A 9,378-nucleotide genomic window follows, 5' to 3' on the forward strand; every position below is an offset into this window, starting at 1 on the left:
ATCATCGTCATTTAATGTCCGCTTTCCATGTTGGCAATGGGTTGTACAGTTTGACTGAGGACTGGTGAGCAAGAAGGCTGCATCAGGATCAATCTGGCAAAGCTTCTACGACGATCAGGTTCAAATGATGCTTTTTTACATGCCACCGGTACGGGAGTCAATCTATGGGCCTGGCAACAATCACGCTCGAATGTGCTTTTAATGTTCCACTGGCACAAGTGCCAATCAGGCAGTACTGTCATCGGCCACGTCAGCGATTTTGAGATATATATATATATATATATATATATTACTGGTATATTTATGACTGACAAAGTCAACTATCTTTGACAATATCTGAACTTAAAACATGATTGAAAGGGGCTTGCAAATATGCCCACTGCCACAACTCAGCCCTAATAATAATAATAAAGGGTTTCCAAGCTAGGAACAAGGCCACACATTTTGGAACAATCAATTATATCACCCTCACAGTACTTAATTGGGACATTTCATTGAGACCAGACAGCTGAAAGGCGAAGTTGACTTCAGTGTGATTTGAACTCAGAATGTTAAGGGATGCAGTACCACAAGGCATTTTATTTACCATATACCAATTTTGCACAAGTCTACAGAGTTAAAGGGAGATAGTAGCAACAGATTAAATCAGCCCTAGTAAATGACTGGTACTTACTTTACCACCACCACACAGTTGTAATTAAAAACATGCAATGACTTTAACGATATATTTCAATTAGAAATATAGAAAAGGTTAATGCGTTGGTGTTTGGAGCCTAAAAGTCTTTCTTGCATAAAATAATGGAGACAACCGGACATTAGGAGATGACAGCATAGCAGAGATGGGGACAGACAAGTAGCCAGCCCAAAAGATGTACAGGAAAAAGAATAGCCGACAAAGAAAGAGATAGTGAGATGAAGAAGGACACGTACAAGGAGACTGCATGACAAAAAATACATATAAGGAGGAGAGAGCTTGATATAAGGGACTGCTTGAGACAGGAGACTGCCAAGAGAGAAAGAGGCGTACAAGGGAATGACAACCTGAGAGAGAAAGAGCCGGACATAGAAAATGTGGAAAGGAGACAGCTAGATAAAGGACATGCAAAAATATTTTGTCATAAGCAAAGTAAACAGTTTTCTGAATTTCTTCAATCTCGTCTACGTTAAAAACTCAAAATTCTGTCTGGGACCCCTGTATCTCAGTCTACATTTGCTCTACATAGGCACATATCTTTTTGGAATCGGGATGACTCTGGAATTGAAAATCTGCCCTTCATTTGGTTTTTGAACATCCAGCATTGGGATCTGATTTAAAAGCATTTGGGTCGCTATTTCTAGCAGGTAAAGCTTGGCTAATTCACGCCATCTTGGCTGGCGTTTGTCAGAGACCAAAGGGGAGATAAATGACATTCTCTTCATTAATTCTACATCGAGATAAGAACTTTGGGACAAATTGGCCAACAGTTGGAATTCAACTTGAAACTGGAACAATAGAATGATTGCATTAAACACCACTGAGACATATAGTCATTATAGATGTATTATAGTCATGCTATTCAGTTTTAGGCTGCAGGCCGGATTACCCTTCCACAGGAGTTGGCTTAAAAGTCTACACAGAATGCAGCTTTTAAGCTAGTTTCAAATAAAATCACAGACCTCCATAAGAGGTCAGAGTGAAATGAAATGGAGAGTAGTTAGAGGCATCCTGAAGAGGGAAAAAAACAAAACCCCTCTAACATTTCAGACAGAGGGCTCTTCAGCTAAGAGAGAATTACTCTCACAGAAATACAGAGGTGGTTCTTGTTGGGCCGCACCAATTACTACTTATTCACTTCAATTCTTGTGGCTATCTTTGACATCTTAATACAACAGTATGAGCCAAAGAGGGAGCCTATACACAGCCATTCAACTTGCTTGAAATAGTAGCCAAGCGTCACTCAAAACACACACTACCATCTTTAAGAAAAGAAGGACACATTGTATAACTAAGTTTTAAATATACTGCCACTAAGCAGAGGTGTACTTGACAAAGGGTTCTATATATATATATATATATATATATATATACACACACATACATACATATATACATACAATACAATACAGCAACACATCTCCTGAGAAGCCACAGTCACATCTTTGTTCGCGTTCAATGCTAGTCACTATTGTTAGTATTTAAATATAAATAAAACATGAACAAAAAAACAAAAAACAAAGCAACGAAACAAAATTCTGTGTCAATTCTGAAATGGATTAGTTGTTAAAATAATAAAAAACAAAACCATGAAAACAACAACAAATAAATAAATAAATATATAAAAGCATCCTAAAGCAGGACGCAATGACTTGGTTATGAATGTTTTTCTTACTTGCATACACAAGTGTGGAGATGCCTGAGAACACATCATCACGTTAAATAAATTCAGCTGAAATTTACAAAGAAACAATACAATACATTGGCTAACAGAGTGGTTAATTAGAGATAATAGCACACAGCATAAAGAATTTGTTAATTATTTAACCTTGATGTGCATGCATGCTGTGGAGTTTTCTAAAGGACCGAAAGCCTTTAGCAACACACACACACACACACACACACACACACACACACACACACACACACAATGAGCTTCTTCCAGTTTCCTTCTATACCAAATCCACCCAGAAGGTGCCATGATGCAGGGGCACAGAACCTAAAACCATGTGATTAGAGAGAAAACTAACAACACACCCACACATATACATATGAATGAATGGACAGATAGATAGATAATTAGATAGATAGATAGATAGATAGATAGATAGATAGATAGAAAGGCGAATAGATAGAGAGATAGGTACGTGAATAGATATATGGATAGGTGAATAGATAGATGTTATGAGATGCATGGTGGCCTCACTAGTGTCAGTGACATGGAAAAGGAACTCAGTACAGTTTGTAAAATGGATAACATTGGGAAGAGATCCAGCTATAGAATGAATGGATAGGCGAAAAGATAGATAGACACACGAGTGAATAGATAGATAGACAGATATGTTGTAAATATACTCATATTTTATTATGATGCCAAAGGTATTAAAATTTAATCAAAGCTGGTATCTGAGACCAGTAACTAAAGAGTTTCTATTTTATCTCCTGCTCTAACAGAGTTGAATCAGGTCATTCACCACTACCACCACCTTCCTCTGTTTAATGTACACACCCCATAAAGAATATACTATATGCAGGTGTAATGTTGTTGTTTAGTCCCAGCAGTCCTATATTCCATACATAACCATCCTGTGATCTACTTACAACCTTATCTGAAGTCGATTTGGCTATCATTTATAACAGTCAAGTAACTAAATAAAGGCTCTCCTGTTGATTCAAGAATGCAAAATTATCTTAAAACCAGTAATTGAAAATACTGTCATACCACTGATGGTTTACAGAGGTCAAGAGCATAGAAGATGCCTCTTCCATGACCAAGTCAGCCTGGCAGAACCCATCCAAAGCAAACTGGAGCCTGGTGCAGTGTCTCTGGCTTACTGGCTCCAGTCAAACTCCCTAACCCCCATTCCTGCATGGAAAATGGATGCTAAATGATGATGTGTCAAATGTATATAAACCAGCAGACAAATAAATGCAGTAGAAATTGTGGCAACTGAAATGCATTTAGTCTGGTGCTTTTATAGTCAGTGTCCCTTTTACAGTCAGTGTCCCTTTTACAGTCAGTGTCCCTTTTACAGTCAGTGTCCCTTTTACAGTCAGTGTCCCTTTTACTGCCTTATAGAAAGTATTGTTGGGGAGCCATGGAGTGAGTGAAAGACAAACACACAGACATAGACAAGTAATCGTGAATCCCAACAAACGAGATCAATAATGTGGCACCTGAAGTATGGGAAGCAGTGACAACTCACTTTGATCCGAAGATCAAGTCTGCATCAGGAGCACCCTTGGGGTGTTGATAACGTACACGTCTCTCCCTGTTAGTGTTCACAGGTGCTGGTCTGTTGAGGGCAGCTAACATCTCTGGAACAGAAAGTGAAAGAAAAATTCAAAATATAATAATAATAATAATAATAATAATTCAAATTACGACAAACGTAAATAAACTAACGAAGTTTGCTTTTAGAAGCGTTGAGATGTCTTTAGAAAGTTAAAGAAGTGATTTTAAATTCTCAATCGCAGAATAATGCTAATAATATAGCCTGAACAGGATAAACTACCCCTATTTTGCAGAGAAAAGTGTAGGTGGCTAGCTGTGGACTCAAACTCACATCCCCATGATTACGCGTCACGATGCTTTGACCGATTAAGCTAAACTACCCACTACAAATTCCTCTGCAAATTAAGATATATAATTATAATAATAATAATCATGATAATAATAATAATAATCCTTTCTACTGAAGGCACAAGACCTAAAATTTTGAGGGAGGGGACTAGTTGATTACATCGACCCCAGTGTTTCACTGGTACTTAATTTATCGACCCCGAAAGGACGAAAGGCAAAGTGGACCTCAGAGGAACTGGAACTTAGAACATGAAGACAGACGAAATACCACTAAGCATTTCACCCAGCATGCTAACAATTCTGCCAGCTCACCTCAGCGGAATTTGAACTCAGAACATAAAGAACAAAATGTCGCTAAGCATTTTGCCTGGCATGCTAACAATTCTGCCAGCTCACCACCTTAAGTAGTAGAGTTTCTGGCACAAGGCCAACAATTTTAAGGGGAGGGGTTAGTCACTACCACTGACCCCAGTACTTGGATGGTTCTTTATTTTATTGATCCTGAAAGGATGAAATACAAAGTTGACCATGGCAAGATTTGAACTCAGATGTTGAAGCAGCACAGCAAATACCATTATGCATTTTCTCTTCCACTACATCAAACTGACCAATCAATCAATTTCATATGTATAGCAGGCTTCCATCCACTGGGCTCACTCAAAAGGCATTGATTAACTTGTGGCTACAGTAGAAGACAGACACTTGCCAAGGGTGCTGTGCATTGACATTGAACCCAAAACAAGGTGGCAAAGTGAGTTTCTTGACCACACTCCCATACCTAGGCAGATACAGACCACCCTCCTACACACACACATATATTTCTAAAACTATTATTACCTTGATAATCTTCCTCTTCTTGTCGTTCATGGATACCAAGGACAACCTGTTTCATCTGTTCTTTCTCCGCTCGCTCAGCCTGAACAACAAAAAAATAAGAAAACAAGAAATGTGTACAAGTTTTCCTGAAGTTTCAATGTTAAACAAACAGAAAATGGAACCATTTTTACAGGATGTTAAAAAGTTAAGGGCCTTAAAAAATACTGGAGGAGAGGCCACCAACCCCTTATTTATTTCCAAGCAAGGTAATACTTCTTCATGGCCAGACATGTTTTTGCAGAATATTGAAAATGAAAGACACTTGTTTACAACACTCACACTATGTGAAGACAAGGAGACACAAACATACACAGAGAGAGAGGTGGGGGGCGTTTTTTCAGTTTCTAACTACCAAATCCTCTCACCAGGCTTTGGTTGGACAAGGGCTATAATAGAAGACACTTGCCCAAGACGCCATGCAGTGGGAATGAACTCAAAACTGTGTAGTTGGGAAGCAACTTTCTCAACCACATAGCCATGCGTGCATCAGGTGTAACAGCACTAATACACAGTATCATTGTGAGGGCACAACATTACTCTTTTACTTGTTTCAGTCATTTGACTGCTGCCATGCTGGAGCACCGCCTTTAGTCGAGCAAATCGACCCCGAGACTTATTCTTTGTAAGCCTAGTACTTATTCTATCGGGTCTCTTTTGCCGAACCGCTAAGTTACGGGGACATAAACACACCAGCATTGGTTGTCAAGCAATGCTAGAGGAACAAACACAGACACACAAACACACATATATATACATATACATATATACAACAGGCTTCTTTCAGCTTTTGTCTACCAAATCCACTCTCAAGGCTTTGGTCGGCCCGAAGCTATAGTAGAAGACACTTGCCCAAGGGGCCACACAGGGGGAATGTACCCGGAACCATGTGGTTGGTAAGCAAGTAACTTACCACACAGCCACTGACAACATTCTTTTAGTTTCCCATACATAAACACATCAAATAACTCACCCGTTCTCGTTCTTTAAATTTGGCAGCAAACTCAGTAGAAATCGGAACATTCAAGTTGGTATACTGTTAAATAAATAAATATAAAAACACAAATGAAATTAAATACAAACAAATGAAAAGGATGTGGCTTAGGGTGTAAAATAAATTCCAGGACCAAATCCTAGCAAAGCTACTGTGGATTAGCTTAACGTTTAACTACAACACCAGCAATAACAACAATTCCAACTCAGCAAGGGCTTGTGCACATTGTACATGATTGACTGACCTGTTAGAAATAGCAGCCAAGTTTCCTTCCAACTGCACCTTAGCATCTAAGAAAAATATAGTTCTAGAGAATCCCCTACAAATGTCTCATGGTCACAACTGGATTCTATTTATCACAAATCTAACTGACAATGGTCAACCAGCAGCTAAACAACTATTAACTGACAATGGTCAACCAGCAGCTAAACAACTATTAACTAAGTATAAGGTTAAGAATCAGAATTAAATACTGAAAGTACTCTACTAATCCTGCCAGATTGTTGCCATAGTAATAATAATAATAATAATAATGGCCTCTATTTACATGCAAGGCCAGTAGTCTTTGAAGGAATGGGGTTAGCCGACACCCTCAACTCCAGCACTCAAACAGTGCTTTGTTTATATATCAACACCCCGAAAGGATGAAAGGTAAAGTTAACCTTGGCAGGAATCGAACTCAAAGTGTAAAGAGCCAGAACAAATACCACAAGAGTATTTCTTCCGACACAACTTTGCCAATCCACCATCCTACCAATAATAATCCATCTTTTCTGTCCACTATTCCTGAGAGGGGAGTGGAGGAAGGGATAGAGCACCTTCTCCACAGACTCCTATCAGAAGCAACCCTCATAACACTTTCCAGCTGGATTCCCAAGTGTGACCAACTGAGACTATGAATATTATCCAGCCATTACATTCTTGGTCTGCCTCTAGGTTTCCTGCCAGTTGGCTCAGCTTGGCTTGAAGAATCTGTCTTGCAAATTCTTTCCTGTGACATTCTAATCACATGTCTGTTACCCCAAAGCTGTGACCTTTCAATGCAGAGAATTAGCTGCTCAACATGGAGAGACTCCTTGATATCTGAGCTATGCATCTTGTTGAGTGACATTACTCCAGAAACCCTAATGTAGGGTCAACCACAGCAAAGATTTTACGTTGGAGAAAAACTAAAATCAAGTGATTTGTAAAAGAGACAGAAAGATAAAATATATCAATCCATAATTACAGATATTTTGTAAGAACTTACCTGTTGTTTGTTGCCCTTCTTTGTCATAAGTACAAACTTTATGGTATCATTATATTCAATGTTATTCTGAGGGAATGTAACTAAAAGAAATAAAATTATAAAAAAAAGAATTCATTAACCTACACAAAGACAGAACCAAATTATTTAGATTCTACAAAAAATTCAACCAGAAATGAGTTTAGTGATTGTACATGTGTTTCAATAGTGACGTTATTTATGCAACAATGGGGTAATAATTATGTCCCATCATTTTATATTTTCGCATAACCACACCATTTTATCAGGCAACTACAGTTTGATCTGATCTCATGTCAAATATTAGTATTGCATGTTTCATAACACAACTTCACAATTAGCTCAACAGACTTTAGAGAACAACACAATAGAAAATGCACTCGGCATCATTCATGTTTTACTCAAATTAAAAAAAAAACAATAACAATTGATACAAAATAAGCAAAAGCTTTACATATTTAAGCCCTAGACTCCAGCTAAGAAGATCTGAAGAAGGAACTGTAATTCCGAAATATCATCGGACTATAGATAACCAAATTACGACAGGTATATAGTGCATTTTTGTACCATTCTAAACTTTTTATTCTTTAGGAAAATGAATTTATAAAAAAAAATAACAAGAAAATGGTGAAGCCTAGACATTTAAAAAAAAATAATACAAAGATCAAAGTAATATATTCTAAGAGAAATAGGTTTTTGGCTGAGTCTATATTGGTCAAACATTATGTGGAATATAATACTTACATTGCTTACGCACTTGTCCCCTCAGATGCATTGGAACAGCAATGTCCAATTGTGGTACCTTCAATGACTCTTGAGATCTGGCCTGCAATTGACAATAACATCACAAACATTACCAAAAGTGAATCACCACCTTGTCCCATGTCTTTCTGGGCCTACCTCTACCACAGGTTCCCTCCACAGTTAGAGACCAGCACTTCACACAGCTGTCCTCATCCATACGCATCACATGACCATACCAGTGCAGTCATCTCTCTTGCACATCACATATGATGCCTCTTATGCCCAACTTTTTTCTCAAGATGTCCACACTCTGTTGAACATGCACACTGACATAGCACATCCAGTGAAGCATATTGGCTTCATTTCTTTCAAGCCTACACATGTCCTTGACTGTCACAGCCCATGTTCCACTGCCGTGTAGCATAGCTGTTCACGCACAGGCATCATATAATCTGCCATTCACTCTGAGAGAGAGGCCCTTTGTTGCCAGCAGAGGTAAGAGTTCTCTGAACTTTGCCCAGCCTAATCTTATTCTCACAGCTACGCTCTCAGAGCATCCACCTCTGCAACTAACTTGGTCACCTAGATAATGGAAGCTATCTACTACCTCTAGCTTACCCCACTGGCAGTTGATGAAATCTATTTTCTGTACATTTTTGCTATTTATTGTAGATAAACATATATATATATATACATATATATATATAGCCTCATCATCATGTTTATGTCATCTTTCATAGGTATTTATAAAGTCAAATATCCTTGTTTTCAAGTTAACTACTTTATTCCACTGAATGTTGCATGACATTTACCATCACCAACCAAAATGAAAATTGTAATAATATGAGTTATTTCCAATTTCAGATGTTAATCTGACTGTTTTCTGTACTAAAAATAAACAAATCAGATCTAAGAACTCCTGTGGAACAGAAAAATGTGACGGAAGCAATTGTTTCCAGAGGTAAGATGTTAATGAATTTTGGACTTGGATTTTTTATTTAACCCCTGTTCTATAGACATATTTTTTTATTTCATTTCAAGTAATCTCTCAAGTTACATTCACTTAAATTCTAACCTAATAAACAAAGATATTTCTGGTTTTCTTTTACTATATTTTTGTGCACCAACACCACAGCCCTCTTCTGCTATAGCCTTGGGCTGACCAAAGCCTTGTGAGTGAATTTGGTAGCATATATATATATATATATATATATATATATATATAT

The 9,378-nt window shown here is 37.8% G+C and overlaps 1 protein-coding gene across 2 annotated transcripts in view; it reads right to left on the reverse strand.

Annotated features, from left to right (window-relative positions):
• Positions 1 to 2,354: 2,354 nt before the first annotated feature.
• The window catches only part of LOC106869790 (regulator of nonsense transcripts 2), a 44,685-nt gene continuing 37,661 nt past the window's right edge, over positions 2,355 to 9,378 (reverse strand). Inside the window, exons 34-39 of one of the 2 annotated variants that reach the window (XM_014915651.2) lie at positions 8,153 to 8,234; positions 7,394 to 7,473; positions 6,124 to 6,186; positions 5,115 to 5,193; positions 3,901 to 4,012; positions 2,355 to 2,426 (exon numbers count right to left, since the gene is read on the reverse strand). In XM_014915651.2, the coding sequence (XP_014771137.1) occupies positions 2,423 to 2,426; positions 3,901 to 4,012; positions 5,115 to 5,193; positions 6,124 to 6,186; positions 7,394 to 7,473; positions 8,153 to 8,234 (420 nt within the window). In that variant the 3' untranslated portion in view covers positions 2,355 to 2,422. Of the gene's footprint in view, positions 2,427 to 3,871; positions 4,013 to 5,114; positions 5,194 to 6,123; positions 6,187 to 7,393; positions 7,474 to 8,152; positions 8,235 to 9,378 lie in introns of both variants that reach the window. The other variant, XM_014915650.2, reaches the window with a different exon arrangement.

The sequence above is a fragment of the Octopus bimaculoides genome, chromosome 24, assembly GCF_001194135.2.
Source record: "Octopus bimaculoides isolate UCB-OBI-ISO-001 chromosome 24, ASM119413v2, whole genome shotgun sequence".
Classification (NCBI taxonomy): domain Eukaryota; kingdom Metazoa; phylum Mollusca; class Cephalopoda; order Octopoda; family Octopodidae; genus Octopus; species Octopus bimaculoides.